Here is a 25,151-nt window from a genome sequence, read left to right on the forward strand (position 1 = left end):
GTTCTCGATCGATTGTATCATACGCCGATTTGAAATCGATGAACAAGTGATGTGTGGGCACGTTGTATTTGAGGCATTTCTGCAACACCTGGCGGATGGTGAACATCTGGTCCGTTGTAGCGCGTTCATCCATGAATGCAGCCTGATATTGCCCCACGAACTCTCTTGCAATCGGTGATAGACGGCGGCGTAAAATTTGAGAGAGTACCTTGTAGGCAACGCTCAGTAGTGTGATCGCGCGATAGTTCCCGCAATCCAACTTGTCGCCCTTTTTGTAGATGGGAGACACGATACCTTCCATCCACTCCTCCGATAAAACTTTCTCCTCCCAAATCTTGGTAATGACCCAGTATAGAGATCTCACCAATGATTCTCCACCGTATTTTAGAAGCTCGCTTGGTAGTTGATCTGCTCCAGCGGCTTTGTTGTTTTTCAACCGGCCAACCTCTTCCTCAATCTCTTGGAGGTCAGGGACCGGAAGTCTTTCGTCCTGTGCACATACTCCTAGATCTGTTACCACGCCACCTTCGGTGCTTGCAACGTGGCCATTGAGGTGCTTATCGTAATGCTGCCGCCACCTCTCGACCACCTCACGCTCGCTCGTGAGAATATTCCCGAGATTATCTCGGCACATATCGGCTTGTGGCACAAAGCCTCTGCGCGAGCGGTTCAGCTTCTCGTAGAACTTTCGTGCGTCCTTAGCGCGGTACAGCTCTTCCATCGCTTCGCGATCTCGTTCTTCCTGCTGGCGCTTCTCCATCCGGAAGACTGAGTTCTGCCTGTTCCGCGTCTGTCTGTAACGTGCCTCATTCGCTCTCGTACGGTGTTGCAGCATTCTTCTAGTTTTTTCAACATGTTTCAACATGTTCACATTTGCCGTCATTACCAGTCGTTCTGTGATTCGGAGTCGCGAAGCCTAGTGCTGTAGAGACACTATAAGAATATTCCAAATCAGCCAAACTATCTTGGAGTTCAGAACTTCAGGTCTACACTCGTAACAGCCCAGACAACCAGTAATCGTATAAGATGTTGCATATGATGATAAAGTGGAGGCCATATTCGTGCATGCCTCCATTTAGGCGCATGTAAAATGTACGCATATCGCCTCCACTTTAACATCATATTCAACATCTTATACGATCATTGGTTGACTGGGAGTAGCCATATCTGATATAATGAATAACGTTGCATGAACAATCGCAATTACTGGACCAACCTGAAGTCTACTATATATTATTATAAACCTTTGGGACATTAAGGGTCGTCCAAACTGTCCTGAAGTTTAGCTCTTGACAGCAACAGTAGTTACTCTCACAAGGAACTGTAACATTACACAGCGAACTGTAATCTGTAAACCCCCTGGCATTTCATAAGTCATTCCAAGATCCAAGAAGTTGGGAGACATTTCAGATCAACCAAACTACTCCGTAGACCCTAGTTTCAGGTCTACACTTGTAATAATAGCGTTTCTGCCACTGTAACATGAAGTTATTTTGTTTTAGATAATAAATAGGATTCATGGACCTCTTAACTCTTAAGGGTCACTTCATGATAGTTTTGTGATAATTTAGGTCATCAAATCTTTCATGGATTACAGAACTTTATTTTACACTTGCAATGCTAGCCTGCTACACTGAACTAAGTGTACTAATATTCTTCAATGACTAGTAGGTGTTGTTCTGTACATACCTGAAACTTTGAGGTTATTCAAACTTTTATGAAACTCATTTTTTTTTCAATCTGCATTCGTTGTAGTCTTGTGCTACAAAAAGTCTAACCCACCCAGAACCGTGAACTTCTGTGAGATATTTCAGGATTACTGAACTCCCCTAATACCAAAAACTTCCAGCTAAGGTAAAGATATGACGAGGACACATCTCGAATTTTTAAGACCACAAATATGAAGAGCCAAATAACGGTTTTCCACTACATAGAGTAACCCTACATAGTCTATCATGTTCACTGAATAGTTAAAGGTCACAAGTCAGTTTTAGACATTTTTGGGGTATTCCGGGTTATCCTAAGTGTTCTGGAATTCAGTTCTTATAAATCTATGGCTATGACAGTAGCTTCTCAAGCTAAAAATATGTGCTAACTTTTCATCGATTGGTTTTCGGCGAGAAATGATAAACTTTATGTTACCGGACGTTTCGGTCGATTCTACTGGCCTTCGACCATCTTCTGCGGACTATTCTTCCAACCGTCTTTTCACAATTGGACGGCCATATTGTGAAAAGACGGTTGGAAGAATAGTCCGCAGAAGATGGTCGAAGGTCAGTAGCATCGACCGAAACGTCCGAACAATCTGGTAACATAAAGTTTATCATTTCTCGCCGAAAACCAATCGATGAAAAGTTCTCACATAAAATCGCGGCGATCGAACAATTGGTACCATCAAGCTAAAAATAGTAGCTACACATAACTAGACAGGGTTCAAATTAATAATCATTCAAAAATACTTTTGAAATATTTCACATTAGCCAATTAAACATTAACGTTCCAGGACGCGCGCCATCAAGCAACCGAAACTGCACCGCGCTCGCGCTGTATACGAAAAGCGAGGTTTTTTGGTGGTGTTGTACTTTTTACAACAGCGCGCGCGCTGAAGGGTTAAAAACGATCAACGATCGATCGATCAAAACTTCATCGATCAATTGAACATTCAGAAGATTTACTTGACATGATGTAATCAAGGATCGGAATATTCGCCTCACTCCATTCACATTCACTCCTCTTTGCTGAAGCGAATCGAGAAAGATGTCGTGATCAAACACGCAACCCCATCACCAGTGGGAAGCGATGCGCAAGTTGCTTGACATGTATATTCGTTACCATTCGTCGCAGTTTGGATCGCAATGGAATGAATGAATGGCGAATGGTGAAGAAAGCTGATGAGCGATCGAAGCGGCTATTATCATACCTAGAAGAGAATTTCTGCATGTGAGGCATACATTTTTAGTGTATTACTTTTGAAATGCTAGATTAGCAAAGAAAATAATAAACATTTTTTGAAAACATCAAACAATCTTATGCACAATATTGCTCGTATCACTCACGAATCGCATCACCGCTCGACCGCTTGCGATGCGAATGTGAACGAATGAGTAATTTCCAAGTGTGGCTTCCCGCCATTCGCCGGAGTTTGCTGTCGTCGCTGACAAGCAAACACACAAACTAAAGCGACAACCGTTTGCTCTGACTGCTTTCGAATGTGGAAAAAGATGAAAAGTGGAAATCAGGAACTCTGGAACTTTCAGAATTCTTACTGGACATGACCCATAGACTTTAGGATCGAAACCTAAGAACAGTTTGGATGACCTCGGATATCCCGACTGATCTAATATTGTCTATTGAGCTTTCAGAAGACTTACTGGACGTGATATGGATTACAAATCGAATCTTTGTATAACGAAATAAGTTACCGTTACACCCGTAGACTTTAGAATCTTAACTCCAGAACAATTTGGATGACCTCGGATATCCCGACTGATCTGATACTGTCTATTGAACTTTACTGGACATGATAGATAACAAATCGTATAGCTTTGTATAATGACAGAAGTTACCGTTACACCCGTAGACTTTAGGATCTTAACTCCAGAACTATTTTAATGATTTTCTAATGCTAGAATAAGATTTGATATTGTCTATTGAACTTTCAGAAGACTTAGTGGACGTGATAGATTACAAATCGTAGCTTTGTATAATGAAAGAAGTTACCGTTACACCCATAGTCTTTGGGTCTCCAGTTAGCCTAGTGGCTATAGATCGCCAATCCGGAGACGGCGGGTTCGATTCCCGTTCCGGTCGGGAATATTTTCTCAACTTCCTGGGCATGATGTATCATTGTACTTGACACACAATGTACAAATTCATGCAATGGCAGGCAAAGAAAGCCCTTCAATTAATAACCGTGCTCTAAGAACACTAAGTTGAAGAGAGGCAGGCCAAGTTCCAATGCGAACGTCGAGCCACAAAGAAGGAGGAGAAGAACCCATAGTCTTTAGGATTTAAACTCAAGAATAGTTAAGATGTCCTAGGACATCCCAACAGATCTGATGCTGTCTATTGAACTTTCAGAAGACTAACTGGACATGATAGACCACAAAACCTAGCTTTGTATGATGGAAGAACTTACCGTTACACCCGTAGGCTTTAGGATCTATACTCAAGAACAGTTTGGATGACCTAGGATATCCCAACTGATCAGATACTGTCTATTGAATTTTCAGAAGCCTTAGATTACAAATCGTTGCTTTGTATAATGAAAGAAGTTACCGTTACACCCGTAGACTTTAGGATCTTAACTCAAGAATAGTTTGTGTGACCTAGCTAGGATATCCAGAAAAAAAATCTGCATAATATTCTACCCTTTTTTGCTGTTGAGCACCAAAACTACAGAAACCTGTAGAAATAACTTTATAATAACTTGGAAAAAATCCGGCTTCAAGGGTTTAAATTATACTGTTCCGGCATCTAAAAGTTTGTTTCCAGCGGTCTCCAAGAAACGCAGTTTCGGTTTTCCGGTATACTTTCTTAATAGCTGCATGAATCGAAAGGTCTAGATATGAATAATGTTGCCAGTTTCTCAGAAATCCCTATAGGATTTTCTCCAGGTATTCCGCTTGAAGATTTATTAGAAAATCGTTCATGAGTTGTTTTTTTTTATTTCATATGGTGCTTCTAAATTTCCGAAAGAAATTCTCAAAAAATTCCAGAACATTTTTTTTAATTTATTTAGTTTTTTTAACTTCCGAAGGAGAAAATTATGACAAAATATTTAGATATTTTAGTTGGAACTTTAAACCACGATTTCAACCATTTATAAACAACGTAGACCCCTAGTAATCTTAGGCTCCCAACTACTCATTCTCCCTCGCAAACTTTTCCGATACAAAAATTTAGATTTTTTTATGGAACGTACGTAGACATTGATACTTCCCGTAGTGCTCCCCAGAATGGAAACCCCTTGAATCGCTTCCCCCCGAGAGCAGACGAACCACGCACATGACCGGTCGCGGGTGCGCGGCGGCGTTCTGTTGCGACCGAGCGAGACGCGTTTAACGGCTGCAAAAGTCTAAGAACTACGCGCTCAAAAATAGACCAGTATGTTTAATGGTCTATTTTTAATCCGTCCAAATTTAAGAAATAAAGTGTTGGTTTAGGTTATAGGCATTTTTGCTTCGCTACACTTTTACTTATTCACACACATTTCCCGTCTCGCGCACGCCGCGACTCTCACATCACATCTTGCTGCTATCGCGTTTCGTCTTTCTATAGTAACCAACGATGAGAGGAAAGCAAACGAAAACTTCTTACTGAGGAAAGACGGCCGCAGTGGCGGTGATCTTCGACGGAAAGAAAGAACAGCCAGCACTTTTTTCGGAATTGCTTCCGTTCGGTTGATTGCCGCGATCCACCCGCTATAGCGCAGCATGATCTGGCGTTCCTTAAGCAGACGTTGTTGCGTTGTGCTGCGTTGGGAGCACTGACGTACTGGTGTGCGATCGGGTTTGGTTTGAGAATTGAATTTATACGCTGATGTTTATGGCAATCAGATGCTTCTGGGGGGCTGAGAAAGGCACATTCTTCAGAACATTGCCGAAGATAATTAATTGGCTTGTTTATTGTGTGGTTTATCGTGTGAAATTCTGAGAATAGCTTGTTTAATATGGCAAGAAATCGATCTAATTATTACTGCTCATAGGGAAAATTCATGATTCATAGTTATTTGTAATGAAAATTCACTTCACGAATTTTAAGTAAATGTAGGGTTTCAGTGCTATCAATGGGTTCTTAAAGATATTCTTATGAGCGTAGTGTGTGATGAGAGCGATTCAAATGTCCTAGAAATATGAAGTTAGCAATTGATGATTTTTTAAAAATATAAAATTAATATTTCAATGGATGACTCACCATAAATATATGACTTGGTGTGCTCGTTTTAGGTTGTGTTCTGAGACTTTTGACTTTTTCTCACCCTTATACTTCCTAAAAGTTCTGCGTGTATATAGTATGCTGTATACAACGTATTTACATAGGTAAGAGTGAATCAACCATTCTACGCCACATATTTGGCTTTGCTGCTGCTTCCCTCCGACCTCGGCAACGTCCTACACTTGCCAAAACACTATCGCCTTGGACAACCCAGCGTGTCCGCTGTGCTCCACGTCGTCTGGTACCATCCGGATCTCTTGAGAACACATTTTATTTGCAGGTTTGCTATCCAGTATTCCTGCAACATGCCCTGCCCACCGTATCCTTCCGACCTTCTGAAAGCTGAGTTCCCCGTAGAGCGTAACGATCTCCTGGTTCATTCTTCGCGCCACATCCCGAGTAGAAGTAAAAATCAAAACAATATCATCATTTGATATTCCTCAGTGAAGTACTCAAGATCATAATTAGCTATTGGTTTATTTGACATAAGAGATAAAAGATCAAAAATTAGTATGGGGAAGAACATAATAATATCTCATTTTGATATTATAAGATCAGACCAATATGTATCTGGGGAGATTTGGGCTGTAGCACATGAAACCAATATCATAAAATGATCTGCCAGATGGATTAGAGTAAAAAAAAGAAAAATGGCCGCGACCAGAATCGAACTTATGACCTTGTGATTTATGAGCAGTGACATTACCACTGCACTACGACTTATATCTGGAAGTAGGAGGTAACAAGAGCATCAACTTCTACGTTTTCCAAGGTGTTTGCGAGTCATGGTAGTTGTGTTGGTTTGGTCCCGCTATGTTGTAGATGAGTGTGTGAAAGAACTAATTATGATCTTGAATAGTAGCTTTCAGATCTTACAATTTTCGGATGTTATAGATGAATGTGTGAAAGATGTGTGAATTTGATCTTGAGCAATAATTTTCAGATCTTTCGATTTCTGGATATTTCAGATGGTAATGTGAAGAGGTAATTTTGAACTTAAGCAATATTATTCAGATTTCCCAATGATAAATGTTCTATTGCAGAATATTATTACAGTTTCCACCCAAAATTTGCAAACTTAAGCGATAGTATGGAAAATAAAAATGAATTAAGGCTCAATTAGGAATTGCATATTTTCCTAAACTAAGAGAGCACTTTTCTCCAGGTGATTTCACATTTTATGCCTATTCTCTGAATTGTTAACAAAGCTAGTGATCCAAACTTTAAAAGCGACCTGTGTACAAACATGTTTGGTTTATTTTGCGCTTAAAACATGACGAATTTCCACCAATAGGACGCAAGCAGTGAAGTACTAGATTATAGTAATGAGCTGAATTTTTGTATGGTGAGAAGGTAAATTCTCAATTTCTGCAATGAAATGTCGCAAAAAGCTTGGTTATTATGATTCCTTCCCTAATTTAATGGTGTTTGAGCAAAACTTTGGGTAACTGTGTTATTGTTTTCTCCATTTCTCCATTTCTTGTAACAAAGTTTTCCAAAGTTTTGTTCTAACAGCATTAAATAAGGCAAGCAATCGTAATACCCACGCTTTTTGCATAATTTAGTTGCAGAAACAGAGAATTTACCTTCTAGCCATAAAAAATCAGCAAAAAATCTAGTATGTACTTCACTGAACGTGCTCTATTGTGAACTGTCGCCCAGAAAAGCACTGGAAACATTTAAAAGATTGTAGTCATCACGACTGTCGTCTGTTCGTATACCCGAGGCAGAATCGCTACGCAATTTGTTGGTTGAAACTCAAAAAGCTGGTCGTCTGCAGCGGTATGTTTTGTTGAATTCCAAATGGAAAATTCCAAATGGAAATATCGACATTCTTACAGCGGGTTGCACTAGGCCTTCCAACGATCAAACTAAGTACTAATTTTGAAATCATACCACGATGAGATATTGAGCAGATATTTGGCAACTTTTTGAATATCTCATCAATATCATATTAAGATATGATATCAAAATTTGATCGTTTTAAGATATGATTATGATATTCACGTCTACCCGGAACGCCATACTCCTGCACGTCACCAAAGATCGTCCTCAGCACTCATCACTTGAACACTGCAAGCGCTTGCAAGTCCTTCTCGAGCATATGGGAGGAATCCTTGAAGAAATTTCTGAAGAAATCGTTTGAAGAAACCCGGGATGAATTCCTAGACCAGTTTTTGGAAGAATCCTTGAAGGAATTTTCAGACAAATTCCAGGAGGAATTTCTAGAGGAACTCTTGGAAAAATCCCTGGAGAAATTCCTGGAAAAATCCCTGAAGCAATTCCTAGAGCAAATCCTGGAGGAACTTCTGGTCAAATTCCTAGCGGAATCCCTGGAGAAATTCTTGGATATCTTAAAGTATACGTGGAGGAATTCTTAGAGAAACCGATAGAGGAATTCTTGTAGGAATCACCTGAAAGAATTTCTGAAGGAATAATTGGACGATTTCCTGGAGACATCTCTGGAGAAATTCCTGTACGAATGTCTGGAGTATTCCCTGAATAAATTTCTAGAGAAATCCCTGGATGAATCCGTGGAGGAATTCCTAGAGAAATTTCTGCAGAAATACCTGGAGGAAACCTGGGAAGAATTCCAGGAGAAATTCTTGGAGGGCTTACTGTAGAAATTCCTGGATGAATTCCTGGAGCGAACCCTGGGAGAAATCCTGAAGGAATCCCTGGATGAATTCCTGGAGGATTCCCTAGAGGAATTCTGGGAGGATTCCCTGTAAAATTTCTCAAGAAACCGCTTGAGATATTCTGGGAGGAATCCTTAGAGAAATTTCTGGAGAAATTATTGGAAGAATTCTTGGAAAATTACCTGAAGGAACTTCTGGGCAAATTGCTGGCGGAATTCCGGGAGCAATTCCTGGAGAAATCCCTAGATGTATTCTTGGGGTACTGCTGAGGAACTATCCCTGGAAGAATTCCTGGAGGAATCCCTGAATGAAATTCTGGAGGAATCTCTAGTGGAATTCTGGGAAGAATCCCTGATGACATTATTAGAGAAATTACTAGAGAAATTCCCAGAGGAATTTCTGGAGGAATTCCAGGACGAATTATTGGAGGAATATCTGGATAAATTATAAAATGAATCATCGGAGGAATTCCTAGAGAAATCTCTGGAAGAATCTTTAGATGAATCCCTGGAGGAATCCACGAAATAATTCCTGGAGGAATCATGGAGGAATAGCTAGAGGGGAAACTCCAGGAAAAATTCCTGGAGGAAACCCTGGCAGAATTCCCGGAGGAGTCCGTGGAAAAAATCCTGGAGGAATTGGTCCGGGATGAGGATTTCCAGAAGAATTTACCATATTAATTTCTGAGGAAATTCCTAGATGAATTCCTGTAAGAATTTCTTCAGGAATTGCTGGTGGAATTCTTAACCCTCTAATACCCAAATTTTTGATTTTGATCTAAATAACATTTTTCGTCATCTTAAATCGATTTAAACATGTTTTGGAAGATGATACTTTTTAATTCTCGATTTCGTGAATTTCAGTTTTTGATTTTTCTAATTTTTATTTTTCAACATTCCCACACTTTTATATTTTTCCTGAAAGCCTATTTGGGGTACGGATTTTTTGAGATGAAAACATGTTGAGATTTTATTATTATTGTTGAAATATTTTTATTTTTATTTTTTCATAGAAAATTTTATTTTCCGTGTAATTTTAAGGAAAATAATTTTAGAGTGTATTCGATTCCCTTAAACTATTAAACTAGGATAGAATGATTTGGGAAAAAATTAAAATATGTTGATTGTAGCGATTCAATATAAAATAAACAATTACTTCTAAAAGGTGACCAAAACATCAATTTTTCAATGATTTAAAAAATGTAAATACGCTTCAAAATACATCAAAAACCGTTTTGAGATATTCAAAACAGCCCTAAATTTCAGCCAAAAAATATAAAAAAAATTGGTTTTCTACGAAACAAAAATTACAAAAATGCTCAAACTATACCCCGTCTAAAGGCTGGGTTGGGTATTAGAGAGTTAAAGGTATACCTGGAGAAATCCCTGAATGAAATCCTGGAGGAATTCCTGGAGGAATCCTTATAGAAATCGCTGGAAGAGTGCCTGGAGGTATCCCTAAAAGCAGAGCTTCCCAAACTCGGTTTTCGCGGTGCCCCAACCTGCCGCTATCTCGCTTTTTATTTTCGTTTTAGCGAGCCTACAAAAGGCTGGTGCGCCGCGAAAACAGAGTTTGGGAAGCGCGGCCTGAAAGAACTCATGGAGGAATTCCTACATCAATTCCCTATAAGAACTCCTGAAGGAATGCCTGGAGGAACCCCTGGAGACATTCCAGTAAGAATTTCTGGAGGAACCTCTAGAGAAATTCCTTGAATAATCTCCAGAGGAACTCTTGGAGGAATCCCTGGTGGAATCCTTAGAGAAATCTTTGGAGGAATTTCTGGAGGATTTTCTTGAAGAATCACTGGAGAACTTTCAGGTAGAACCCCTGAAAGAATTCCTAAAGGAATTCTTGGTGGAATCTAGAGAAATTCTTTGAGGTATCCCTAGAGGTACCTCTGGAGGAATTCCTAGAGGAGGAATTCCTTAAGAAATCTCCAGAGGAATCCCTGCATAAATTCCATAAGGAATTCCTGGAGGATTTTCTTGAAGAATACTCTGAGAACTTTTAGAAAGAATCCCAGGAGGAATCCGTGAAATAATTCCTGGAGGAATCTCTGGTGGAATCTCTGGTGGAATTTCTAGAGGAATTCCTTGAGGTATCTCGAGAGTTTTTGACTCCCAGTCTCAGCACTTGCAATTTTCCGTCAGTTGCTCTTGCCCCCTAGAGCGTCTGACACTGACCCTCTTCTGAGCCTTTCGCTCAAACGGACCCGGATACTTGGATATCGGCGAATTGCAACCCATAATGGACCCCCAATCGGACTAGAAAAGGAACAACAGCCACATATTAACATTCTCGGGCTCCTCATTCTACCACGGGCAGGGTAGAAATGTGACAGCAGCTCAAAGGCAACCAATTCGATATAGTACACCGTGTCCAATAAGTTCTCATACAAAATCAAATTGAATTCATTTCACATCTGTAATTAGGATTTTCGAAGAAAATTTATTTATTGAAAGGCCAACTAACACTGATCAAGTGCAGCATATGTTTTGGAATTAACTGTCCTTTATCCTTCTCTGCTGATCGCTTATGTGTCGTAAGTCTTTTTCAGCTGGCACGCACGCCATTTCTTTGGTATTTCGTTACATTTCAACAAATAATGGTTCAAAGTTGAAACTAATTAGGTTCCTGTCTTCACCATTGCTAGTAGTAACTATGACCAGAAAAGAAAAAAAATATGAGACTCTGTATTGGTGGAGTACGAAGCCAATAAAATAACTACAAAATAAACATGAATTAAACAAAAATGTCCATTTACCTGTTTTAATAAGATTTGTTGTTTTGAAGAATCATGGCTGTATCTTAACTTGTTATTTCACAACATTCTCACTTCTAAAACGTACTTGTATCCCCTATTGTAGTAAATTTGGTTCAAAATTTACGTTTAATGATGTTTATCTGTGATATAACGATCATTTTGAAGAAAATCAGCTCAAGTTAAGCTTACTTGCAAATTTCTTATCATTTCATCACTAAAATTGTATTGTTTTAGCCTTTGTATATCCATTTGGTACAATACTTGAGATAAAAACTGAAAATTAAACTCTATGGACGCTATTTAGCTATCGTAGAATGAAAAACTTTTTGAACATTTTTCTTGCGTGCCGGTACTGCTTGGCTTATAAAAACAAATAGAAAATAACGTTATTATATATCATATGCTTTATTTAATCAGTATGGTAAGTGGGGGCAGGATGGGTCACCTAAGAAATGGACCCCTATAACTGTCTGAATATAAATCGCATTTCTCTGTATTCTACCACGACTCTCAGATACACTAGTCAGCTATGATATAAAAGTATAGAAAGGTCATAAAGTTTGAAACCTGCTTCTTGACAAGCAATTTTCAAAACATGACCCATCTTGCCCCACCTCATTTTTACGGGGGCAAGATGGGTCAGCTATCAGAAAACTCGATTTTTCTCCAACAAAAAATACTATATCTTCTATTTTTTCTCTATACATCTAAGCTTCACAGACGTAAAGATTACATGAAAAAAGTGTTGAAACATATCGGTAGATTATTCTCAGAACTAGAAGATTTTTGTTCAGGTAGCCATGAACGGACTTTGAAAACCTATATTTTTTGTAGGAAAATTTCAAAAATAGTTTCACAAATTCTCAGTGCTCTAATTGCTTCGATAATGTAGGTCAAAGAATAGCCTTTCAAGGAAGAATAAAACATTTTCAAAAACTATGCAAACATACCGAAAAATTAGGGTGACCCATCTTGCCCCGTCTACACAATATACGTAGTTATATGGAATGTATAGCATAAGGAGTATAACGAAAAAATATTTTATTTTTTTCTGTGCAAGGAACGTAAAGAATTTTCAAAACAATATATCACTTTTTTGTGTATCCACTTCGTTCATCTGGGAAAATAATTGAAAGATTCAAAAAATATATAGTACGGTTGAAAACGGTACTGACCCATTTTGCCCCCTGACCCATCTTGCCCCCTGACCCATCTTGCCCCCATATACCATATTATGTAGCCCTTCAATACATGCATTCACTTTGAAAATATGAATCACAGATGTGAAATATAATTATATTTTTTAAATTTGTATTTTGTATGAGAACTTATTGGACACGGTGTAGAATAAGAATAGAATACATTTAGGCGCTGTACAAAAAAGTGTAATATGCAGCTGCCAATTGGAATCGCTCACGCAGTGTCCTAGTGGACAATAGAGCTGAAAATTAGGATCAGTGATAAAGAATAAAAAAAACTGTGTATTTCTAGAGGAATGTCCGGATGAATTCCTAGAGGAATCTCTAGCGGAATTTTTAGAGGATCTTCTGGTCGAATCCCTGTAAGAATTTTTAGACGAATCGCTGAAAAAAATTACAGAGGAATTCTGGAACAATTCCTTCAGGAGAAATTGCTGGAATTTCTGGTGTAATCCCTCGAGGAATTCCTGAAGGAATCCCAGGGAGAAATCCAAGGATGAATTTCTGAGGGAAACGCAAAGTTGGATTAACTAGCCCTAGGTAGAGTCTGCCGACTAACAAAGATTGGACGGATGCGGCCCTAAACCGAGGTTCAATCTTTGTTGTTCTGAATAATCGAAAACAAGAACCAAAGAAAGGTTTGAGCCCAGCCGGTTATAGTATGTGCGGATGCATTAAACAGCACAATATTTCTTGACTTTGACCCAAATGTGCATCAGACGTCTAATAAAATCACACGCCTCACCTTCCTCGTTGCCATAGCCCCAATTGCAATGGTCACATTTCTCGCGCCTTGTCAAGTCCCAGGTGCCATTCGAGATGAAGAACATCATCTTCACAGCACCCACTTCGTTTCGCGTGTGCCAATCGCGTCGCGGCCTATTTTTGGTAAATAAACAAGAATCGTGCTCTTTTTTGGTAGAACGCGAAGAAATCCAACGATTTTGCGTTTCCTTTCCTCGTACTTTATTGGTAGTCACACAGCACGAAAATAAACATTTCCTACGCCGAGAACCGAGAAGGGATGCCGCTGTGGAATCTATTTTCAGCTCACCCAACCAGGCATTTATAAATCCATAAAGAGAAGAAAGGTCTCTCGGACTTGGACTTGGATGCGTCGACGCGTCGCTCCATCCCATGCGCGTGTGTCTCAAGCATCAACAGCAGGGCGGCGGCAGAGGCGTAGAATCGAACAGGTTCAAAGTCACCCAAGCGAAACGATAAACCGTCAAAGGCGAAGAAAATACCTACGCCCGCGCGTGTTGTCGAAATTTAAGGTCAAACGTGAAAAATCGTCAAGAACAGGCCCTACAGCTAACGATGAGGACGGTGATGAAGCGAGTTTTCATCGGAGTTTGCACTAGTGGAAATTCCTTGCACAGTGGTTGCGATGGGTGCTTTTTTAGGTAAAACCAAATCGATCAGACATTATTCAACACAGCAAGAAAAATGATTTATCTTGTACCGTCTTTTCGAACCCTCTAAGCACTCTTCGAATGAGTGTTATTAGTGAATACACTCCCGTGCAAAAGTTTGGGGTCACCCCCTCAAAAACATAGAAATGTTTTTCGGTCATATCTCAATCATCTTTCATTAAATCCAGTCGTTCTCAGACTCTATCGAAAGATAAAGAGTTAGATTTGATTCGTAGGTACTTTTCACAAATTTTATATGAAACTAGCTGTACCCGGCAAACTTTGTCTTGCCTACTGCGTTTTTTGACGTTTCGAGTCTTTAGCCAAGCGCCCAGGTCCCCGTTCAAAATGTATGAAAACCCGATTTTCAAAAACTCGCATTTTTGCCATGTTTTTAGGCTCATAAACCTTCCTTGGGTGAAAACTAACAGAACAAAACTTAGACGACCCAAATCGGACCATCCGTTCGCAAGTTATGCGCGGTCCCACGTATGCCACTACATTTTTATATATATTATGTTTTTAGGCTCATAAACCTTCCTTGGGTGAAAACTAACAGAACAAAACTTAGACGACCCAAATCGGACCATCCGTTCGCAAGTTATGCGCGGTCCCACGTATGCCACTACATTTTTATATATATTATAGATAGATTTTTAGTATAAAAAGTTTACCTAAACTTACATGTTTTTCCTAAATCTGTACGAAAAATTATGTTGCGTGTAGGGTGCCTGTACCAATTATGGCACTACCTAAGGAAAACTATTTGTACAAAAATAACGAGAAGACCAACGAATGTCACCAATATGTTAAAAGATAGTTTAGTTTCCATACTTTACAGGAAAAATATAAAAACGGAGCCAAAACTACTTTTAGTATTTATTACAGCGTGTGCCTATGATAGGAACCCTGTACCAGTTATGGCTACATTTTTTAACTTCGGTTCCTTTTCGCACTATTTGCATGCATTTCTTATGGGATTATCCACAATTGGTACACTATGGCGAAAAAGGGTGCAAGGAAGCCGAAATTTTATGGAAAATGATTTATTTCTACCATAATTTGAGCAAAATGTTGACTTTAAATGAGTGCAATCATCTTTTGTGAACGTGATCTGTTGTTCACATTTTTTTATTATTGATATATATCGTTAAAGAGTGAAAATCAACTATGATTGGTACTATAGCCATAATTGGTACACTTACCCTAATTCAAAATTGAGTCGACCAGATTTTGAACTCTAAGTTGCATTATAACCCTATTTCTATCCTCTTTGAGAGCCATTCACTAGGTTTTAGCGGAAAAATTCATAACATAATTTAAATTATCGAGTTAGGTTTACATGCCACCGTGCAAAAGTTTGGGGTCACCTTCCAAATGAAGTCTGAGTCGGATTTTTGTTCAAATCGTCATTTCTTTTTGGTGCAACTTCAATTCTTTCTCTGATAGTTGAATGGCAAGACACAGAAATGGTTATGAAATGTTCATAAATTAAGTTCTCGACTAAGTTAAGGTAGAAAATGGTATATAAAATCCATATTGAATCAGCTAAGTACGTTATATAAAGTGCCAAAGAGGATGGAAGTGAGATAAAAATGACTGATTCACGAATTATACCCTAATAACTGTAAGTGTTATAACCACAAACGCACCATTACCCCAAAATCCATATGTTTAAGGAATGTTACATATTTTAATTCAAATAGCATTTTCATCAAAAAGTTATCCCTTGGCTTTGCACCAAAACAAATCTCTAATGTAATAGTACATTCGGAGAAATGACATTCATTGTAATGGTTTTTGGGAAAATTGTGTATTTGTGATTTTAACCATTACAGTTTTATAGGGTAGAATTCACGAATTAGTAATTTTTATCTCACTTCTATCCTCTTTCGCACTTTATATAACGAACTTAGCTGATATAGTATGGATTTTATATACTATTTTCTACCTTAACTTGGTCAAGAACTTTGTTTATGAACATTTCATGACCATTTCTGTGTCTTGCCATTCAACTATCAAAGAAAGAGTTGAAGTTGCACCAATAAAAATTGACGATTCGAACAAAAAACCGACTTAGACTTTATTTGGAAGGTGACCCCAAACTTTTGCACGGTGACATGTAAACCTAACTCGATAATTTAAATTATGTTATGAATTTTTTCGCTAAAATCTAATGAATGGCTCTCAAAGAGGATAGAAATAGGGTTCTAATGCAACTTAGAGTTCAAAATTTGGACGACCCTATTTTGAATTACACGCAAAACAATTTTTCGTACAGATTTAGGAAAAACATGTAAGTTTAGGTAAACTTTTTATACTAAAAATTTCATATAGAATTTGTGAAAATTACCTCCTCTCCCTCTTCTTGGCGTAACGTCCTCACTGGGACAAATCCTGCTTCTCAGCTTAGTGTTCTATGAGCACTTCCACAGTTTTTAATTGAGAGCTTCCTCTGCCAATGACCATTTTGCATGTGTATATCGTGTGGCAGGCACGAAGATACTCTATGCCCAAGGAAGTCAAGGAAATTTCCTTTACGAAAAGATCCTGGACCGACCGGGAATCGAATTCGTCACCCTCAGCATGGTCATGCTGAATACCCGTGCGTTTACCGCCGCGGTTATATGGGCCCCTGAAAATTACCTACGAATCAAATTAGACTTTTTATCTTTCGATAGAGTGTAAGAACGACTGGATTAAATGAAAAAATGACTGAGATATGACCGAAAAACATTTCCATGTTTTTGAGGGGGTGACCCCAAACTTTTGCACGGGAGTGTAACTGACACTGAGGAAGATTACAAGGGTAGTCGAAACACGCGTATCTGTCAAAGGATAAGCAGCGGATTTGGGTTCTTTAGGGGTATCCGGATTATTTTATAATCGGATTCTCCACCCGAAAATTAGTCGAAATCCAAAATTTCATAATTTTTGGAGTGAGGGAACTATTTTTAAAATGCATTTTAAGTTTGTATGGAATTTTTTTTTGTTCGGGTCGAACTGTCAATTTATCGATTGAACTGTCATTCTATCCACGAAAATTAACACTGTTTTGTTATTTTAGCCTTTAAAACAAAGCTATTGGAATCCAATAAAATCACGTTATACTCAGAAAAATTAGCTCTATCGATTAGGCTATAGAAAATAGCAATATTTCATTCACTAAACAACCCAATTAAAAGGTACGAAACTGATTACACTAATTCGAAAAGTGATTTATTTAATTTGTTATAAATTACAGTTGTTTGATATAGGCATAAGCCCAGTTTCATGTTCAAAAAGAATCGTTCAAGAAACTTCTTGACCGATTCCTGACAGAAACTTTTTACGGTGACTGCTGACCGCCATTTAAACTGTCATTTCTTCGCAACTGCGTACTATGATATGTAGCGATCAGAGTAAAACACGTATTAACTGTTCAACGGTTTATTACAGTATGACTCTGCTATTCCAGTGACAGACGGTATCACTACTCAAATGTCAGTGCCTATTGTGATGATAATTGTTGCGTGTATTAGTGTATTATTGTGAGATGTTCAACGGCTTATGAATATTACTACACGATCGAAGAAAAACGATTTCTTGAGCGATTTAGGCAAAGAATTTCCATTTGCATCAAGATAGGCCAAGAAATTCCTTCTGAACTGCAAACAGCCCTATAGGCGCCAACTTGTGACGTAGTTGGGCTTCGCGTCTCAGAAAATAAAAAAAAAACTCAGCTTTTTCCAGCTCAATGCACTAGTTATTTGTCTACATTAGATGAAATCCGTCGATTTTTTTTTCCGATTTCCGATGATTTTGAGAGGCCGTGGATAAGACCTTATTTAATAATTCACCCCATCAGACCACTGTGCACCAACGATGAGTCGGAAAGCGATGTAGGTTAGTGAACATGACCCTCGAGGTGCGCGAGACACACTGTCGGTGATCGTGCGCAAAACTATTTTTAGCCGTACGTATGTCCATAATATCTTCTCCCGTATTTCCCTTCGATTCCGAAGGTAGATCGTAGGCGGAAAGATATTGATTGAGCTAGTTTTAAGAAAGGAAAAAAATATGAAGGACGAAGAAGGAAACGTGGAAGAGCGATCGATGTCGCGTCACATATTAAAATTATTGGCATAGAACTTCGTTTTAATTGGAACTTTTTATTTTTGTCATTTTATTTTTAGGTTGGACGGATTGCAGCTGACCATGCACTAGTAGGAGGACACAAAGGACCTGTATTAGATATAGCGTGGTGTCCACACAATGATAATGTGATCGCTTCCGGATCAGAAGACTGTGTCGTTAAGGTAAGTTTCTTTGGGGCTGGAGGACCTAGACGCCTGGCTATTGAGTGAAACCATGTTATGATTTGGTTAAATGTCTTCCAGTGAAACAGACAAATTGGTTGGATCGGTTGAAAATCGTACCCGGCTCTCCACATGACACACTGTAGTGCTATGAACAGCAAGCACGGAAGTCTATCTCTCTGTCGTAGTCCCTGTCGAGATATTGTACACAGATTGGTCAAATCACCCTCCACTTCTCTGATAACTATACCGTTTGCCAGATCCTGCCAACCATCAGCCGGTACAGACACATGGCCAACTTTTCCAGGACCACATTGATGAGTTCAGCTGCAATACCATACTTTTCAGCTGCCTTATTGTTCTCGAGCTGTTGAATGGTGTCCATAACGTCATTCAAAGAGGGATTTGATTGGTTCCCATCATTCATCGTGCTAACGTAGTCATTTCTTCCGCTGACATGCTGCTCCTCAGTGCCTACATTCTCTGCACCATTCGTGTGTTCGTCGAAGTTCTACTTCCACCTTTCGATCACCTCACGTTAGTCCATCAAGAGGTCACCGTCCTTATCCCGGTACATTTCGACTTGCGGCACGAAGCCTTTGTGGGATGCGTTGACCTTCTGTTAGAGCCTTCGTGTTTCCTCGCTTCCCAGGCGGCGTTTGTTCTCCCGGAAGTGGTAGGTCTGCACTTCTGCAGCTTCCACTTCCACTGCGTTTTTCTCCTTAAAATCCCTCTACACTCCTCGTCGAACCATTCGTTCCGTCAGCTCCGTTGCACGTATCCGTTCAGCTATACCGCTATACAGCTGTATTTATTCTTGTTGATACTAAATGTAATGTTGAACAAAATATTGTATAACACAATTAGTTATCAACTTGAACTCAATGATAACTTAACTTGTTATCATTTTGGTATTCGAGAAGTAAATCTGAGTTATCATTTTTGTTATGTTGGCAAGAGTGGGTCATCGTTTATATGGAAAAATGAAAAATTCAATGGTATCCCATCAGATCAAAGGTTTTTTGAACCCATTTCAGGACCCAAATAAGTGTGCAAAATTTGGGCACGATCGGTTATGTCTACGTTTTGCGCATCGCGTTTGAAGTTTGTATGGGATTTCACATGGGAAAACACACTTTTTTTGCACTTTTCGCATACCAAGCTCGAATTTTTCTAAAACCGTGTAACTGATAAAGTGAAAACATAGCCTAGAGTGTCCTGAAAAACTTTGTCGAAGACCGCGAAGTGATCTGATGCTTACGAAAAAAGTTATAGCGTTGGCATTGCTTGCCGAAACAGCATGATTTTGTTGCTTTTGTTATTCCTTTACGTGTTAAAACATAAACACAAGCATGCGGTTCGTTGGTTATAACTATTTTCACAAGCATCGGATCGCTTTGCGATCTTCAACAAAGTTTTTCAGAACATCCTAAGCTATCATTTTACACTATCGGTTAAAAAATTTCAGACAAACTTTTTCTACTTATGGCTAAAACGCAAAAAAATATGTTTTCCCATACAAAATCCCATGCAAATTTCAATTGCGATGCGCAAAGTGTAGACGCAACTGATCGTGCTCAAATTTTGCACAGATACTCAGGACCCGAAACGGAACCAAAAAAGCTTTGATCTGAGAAAACGGTTCCGATGACCCACACTAATGTTGGCTCTTAATTCAACCTAAATGATAACAAATTCAATTATCAAACGAATGATAACCAGATAACAGAACTTGTTATCATTTTGTTATCCACCTTTGCTCGGGTTGATAGTTGCTTTAGCTGTACTCTAGCACTTCTTAGGAGGGGCTTGCCCGGCAACGCTCCATCCAGTTTCTGCGCGTATTCTATGGCGTTCAGCACGTAGAAGTCAGCAGAATCGATGTCAGCACCACGATTCTGACCATTACGGTAATGGAGGCTGTGTTGGAAGCAGATGCAACAAATGACTTTATTCTAGGAAGCGACAAATTAGTAAGACGTAGGCCGTTCTCATTCGTCGGTTGGAGAGCGCTGAACTTTTCAACCATCGATCAACATTCCTCCTTGTGACCTATATGAGTGTTTAGTTTTTAAATCTTGATTTAGTTTTTAAATCTTGACGTCGTGGCTTGGGCAGATATCGTCGTCGCTTCTAAACCGCGCGTCAAATGTGTCTTTGTACTTCCTGAGTGTGGATTGTGCACGTTGATAATACTGAAGTCGAAGAATCGCACCTTGAACGTCAACCTTCACATTCTTTCATTGATTGACCACCACAAACCGATCACGTACTTCAGAATATCGCCCATCACGATGAATGTTGTTCCCAGCTCGCGTATGTTGCCGCAGCTCTAGTTGATTGTCTCAAACGTTCGCACCATGGATCCTATGCAACTCATTTCCTGTAGCGCTACGAAGCCGAACCCGCGGTTCTTCAGTGGTCCCGATGGAATCAAGAGATCGGAAATCCCACGTTCCAAGTTTACAATCACAATTCCTTTATCGTCGCTAGGGTTGTTGTCATTGTTTTGTATTCTGGTTCGCATTCATGTCTTGTTTACTTTTCAATCAACTTCCTTACTTTCTGGAAGACCATGATGCACAGGTGAGCTTAGAGTCCTTCACTGGGCACTGACGTTGATCAGCCACCCCTAATATGGAGGAACAGACGCTACTGTAAGCCACTTTTGCTGTTTCGTACCGCTTCTAGCCTAGAGAACAGACGCGCAGGTTCGCAAAATCTCCTCCCTTTCCTGACGGCTTAAGATAACCGGGGTTAGTTACTAAATTTTTCCTAAGGTTGCCCATTACTTACCTTAACCGGTCAAACTAAGGCCTAAGTGTCCTCTGTTGTGCGTAGGAGTCGTCTCCATTCCACTCGGTCCATGGCTGTGTGTCTCCAGTTCAGCACTCTGCGAAGGGTCCACAAATCGAATTCCACTTGTTCGACCAACCAAGCTCGCTGCACACCACGTCTTCTTGTACCGGTCGGATGACTCTCGATAACCATTTTAGTCGGGTTGCTACCTGACATCCTGATGACGTGACCCGCGCACCGTAGCCTCCCGATTTTCACGGTAAGGACGATGTTGGTTCTCTCAGCAGCTGGTACAGTTCGTGGTTCATTCGCCTTCTCCAAGTCCCGTCTTCCATCTGCACTTCACCGTAGATGTTATGCTACACCTTCCGTTCGAAAACTACAAGGTCGCGTTGATCCTCTGCACGTAGAGTCCATGCTTCGTGCCTTAGAGGACTTCTGTTCCGTACGGAACGAGAGACTAGTCAACGAGAACTAAACAATCGCCACAGAACAGATAGACATCATCATTAGAAAAATAGGCGCTGGTCATTAAAAATCGACAGCAGCGAACCTAGCGGTGGCGGGCAAGCTTTTTACACTGTGAATTTCTCCACCCAGCAGGCAATTAGACGACTATTCTCGTCTAATAGTTCATGCACTCGAACAAATTGACACGTCTAGGATTGCTTGTTATTGGAATATTGATGTTTTACATGGATTTGCGCAAATTGTAAAATCCTCGAATGTCACGTGTTAACATATCTCGCGCTTAGTATCATACGGGCGTATCTACAATGATCGGTTTCTCTTCATCAATTTTCTCTTTGGCTAATAACGTGGCCGGAAAATAATTTCGGCTGTTTTTGTTATTGTAGGGTAAAAGCCCCCTTCTTCGGCCTAGTACCTATATTCATCTCATTTTGTCTCAAGGACTAGAGATGTGCGCCGTCGAGATTTATTACTTCACGCCGCCGGATGTTTTGATTTTCTAGCACGCCGCCAGCTTAAAACTCATCACGCCGCCGAACTTAGAATTTCCCCAATAATCTTCAGAAAATAATCGATTTAAGTTTAAACGCTCCCAAAATGAATGCATGTCATTCATTGCTGAATAAACAAAATATTTCGTTCAATGATCCTGTTGAGATTTTAGTTACTTTTTAGTCACTTATATATCATCATATAAAAATCCTAGCAAATATCATATTCTTCACACAAGGTGTATAAAGCATGCAATGACAGCATGCATGCTTTTCCCCGCGTGACGTCATAACGACGTTCGTTTATAATTGAGGGGGTTAGAAGCAAAGGGGTGTAAGTGACAAAAACCCACTTTCGAGTAAATGAGGTTTAAAATTTTTCGTCAATTTTTCATTACATACATACAAAATGTGAGGAATTTCAAAATCAACCCAATTTTCTCCGGTGTAATGAAATCTGAAGAATTCAGGTTCTAATAATTCAATTCATGCCATCACTTAAGAATTATTTAGGCAGCATCCATTTATTACGTACGCTAAAATTTATATTTTTGCGACCCCCCCCCCCCTCCTTCTCCGTAACGCTTTTTTGTATGGAAATCCAAAATTTTTTGTATGGGCCGTAACGCTTGGCCATACTACCCCCCTCCCCCAAGAGCGTTACGTAATTTGTGGACTGCGCCTTATGGATTTTTTTTATTTATTATGGAACGTTTAATTGTCTGCCGCACTATATACGAGTGCGCAATTACAAGTTACTACACTAAAACCTCAATTTATGCACATGGCTGGGGGTGCATAAATTAAAAAAGGCATAAAATGAGGGAAATTTGTGCATAAAAAAAACGCTTCCGTAACGCCTCTGAATCCCGGCGAAAATGCTCTGAAACTTCCTGAAATGGCTCCAAAATTCCCCTTAAACCGCCTCGTACCCCATGTAACGCACTTGCGACGCTACGAAACCCCCGAAAACGCCTCCATAAGGCCTCTGAATCCCGTCAAAAATGCTCTGAAACTTCCTGAAATGCCTCCAAAATCCCTCTAAAATCCCCTCGGACCCAATGTAACGCATCTGAATCCCTACTTGCACCCGTTTAACGCACGTGAGATCCTCGGAAACCCCCGAAAACGTACCAGTAACGCCTCCAAACCCCGTCGCAAATCCTCTGAAACTCTCTGCAATGCTTTCGAAAACCCCCTCAGACCCCCGAAAACCCCCCGGAGATCTCCTGGTACCTCGCGGAAACCCCTGGGAACCCCCTGGAACTCCCCTGTGACTTCCATTTGCTCACCCTTATAAACACCCTTTAGCCGCCGTTGCAATAGTTACCGTCATTATTAAATATTCTTATGCACAATATTGGTTCTGAGTAGCTTTCCCTTAATTTATGCAGGTCATAAAAAAAGGTGCATAAATTAAAAAGTGCATTAAAATGACATGCATAAATTGAGGTTTTAGTGTATTTACATTCTCATATGCAAAGTATAGTTTGTTAAAATGTTTCGCTATATGAGATGTAAAAGAGCGAAATATTGAATTCTCATTTTTAACGCCGCCGCCGCCGACGACCAAAAATGATGTTTTAACCGCGGCGCACATCTCTGCCGAAGCACCAAAGCAAGCATCACAGCGGTGCCAGACATCAAGAAACAAGTGGTTAATTGAATGAGATTTGGTCACTACAAATTCGATGTTTTTTTCAATCAGAATATGGTCGTTTCTTGGTTTAACATCTTGGTAATCGAACTTCTACGCAAATCGATTAATAATTTCATTTTCCAACGCCATTTCTTTCAAAATATTTGGTTTGGTTTTCATCTAAATATGCTGCTACCGCTCAAGCTTTACGAACTATCATCCAGTTCGGCAGCACTGATTTGCCAATCAGCTGTGAATGTATGCGAGTGCAAAACGTATGGCGCGAGCATAGACGATTCGTCGCGCCGCACATTGTTGTGACTTCTCCTTTGCGAGAGAGGAAAACAATCACAATGAAACTGTCACCTGCTAGGGAAAGGGAGTGCGTTAGTGGGTGAGTGCAGAATGCTCTACGATGAGAAAATGTGAGAGTGGTTGTGGATTTGCTGTAAATACTGTTGAGATGAATAAGGGGCCACCCGGTGCACCGCGATGAGATGAAAATTTTACGGTGTGCTGAAGATAGGTGCGAGTGGCTCGCGATTTGTGATCGCAATTAAATCAAATATTGAAGGTAAATCTCACTCTAGTGCATCGTAAGATCAACAGTGGAAGTGAGCACGTATGTTAAAGGTTTGTATCATTGAGTTTGAAGCGTATACATTGCGCTGTGAGTGATTTTTCATGTTGCACATCCTTAATGAGACTAAGATAGGCACAAATACCCTAGATGCCAATTCTAGTCGTCCTTCGCCGAAACGCACCGAGAGATCATTCGAATATTGGTGGTATATCCCGGAAAAATCCAAAAAGAAAATCGATGAAGAAAAATCGATCATTGTTGATTCGCCCGTATGAGACTAAACGCGAGATATAAATTCGCCAACATTATTTTTGCCCCGATTTTTCAACAAATCACACGTTTATCATGTGTATTTCACGCGGAATTAAATTTAAATGCCTGTGCATTCTGATTGAAGTGGGGTAGGGTGCGTGCACCAGTTATCGCACTACCTATGTAGTGATATGGGTTGGGTGATGAAAACACTATGGAAAACTATTTCTACAAAAATAAGAAAAAGACCGATGAATCAGTATTGGTAAAAACTCAAATCTCATGATTGAGTTGTTTCAGGCGCGATTCTTGACTCGCCAAACACACCACCGAAAAAATCATGCACGAGTTGACTCGTGATTTTACTCATTGCTTTATTTCTTGGTGTTCTTATTATTTACAACGAAGTTTTTAGGATTGTATAATGGAATAAGACTAAATCTTGCGTACAACAATAAAGAATGTCGTTTAAATTTATTTGGATTCGTTTTACAAGCAAACGAGATTTCGGCGCTAAACTCGTGAGAGCGAGATTTTGCATGAAAATCTCGTGCGTGAGAAAATGATTCAGAATCGCGTGCGAGTTTGCTCACGCAGAAGCCGTTCATGAGCCAGTTTTGAGTGTGAGTTTACCAACACTGCGAAGAATATCGTTGATATGTAA

The 25,151-nt window shown here is 39.7% G+C and overlaps 1 protein-coding gene across 7 annotated transcripts in view; it reads left to right on the forward strand.

Moving 5' to 3' along the window:
• The window catches only part of LOC109430619 (coronin-1C-A), an 84,955-nt gene that overhangs the window by 47,220 nt on the left and 12,584 nt on the right, over positions 1-25,151 (forward strand). For all 7 annotated transcript variants that reach the window (XM_062852119.1, XM_029879652.2, XM_029879653.2 and 4 more), the window contains exon 3: positions 18,130-18,252. In XM_062852119.1, the coding sequence (XP_062708103.1) occupies positions 18,130-18,252 (123 nt within the window). The remainder of the gene's footprint in view (positions 1-18,129; positions 18,253-25,151) is intronic.

This window comes from Aedes albopictus, chromosome 2, assembly GCF_035046485.1.
Source record: "Aedes albopictus strain Foshan chromosome 2, AalbF5, whole genome shotgun sequence".
NCBI lineage: Eukaryota > Metazoa > Arthropoda > Insecta > Diptera > Culicidae > Aedes > Aedes albopictus.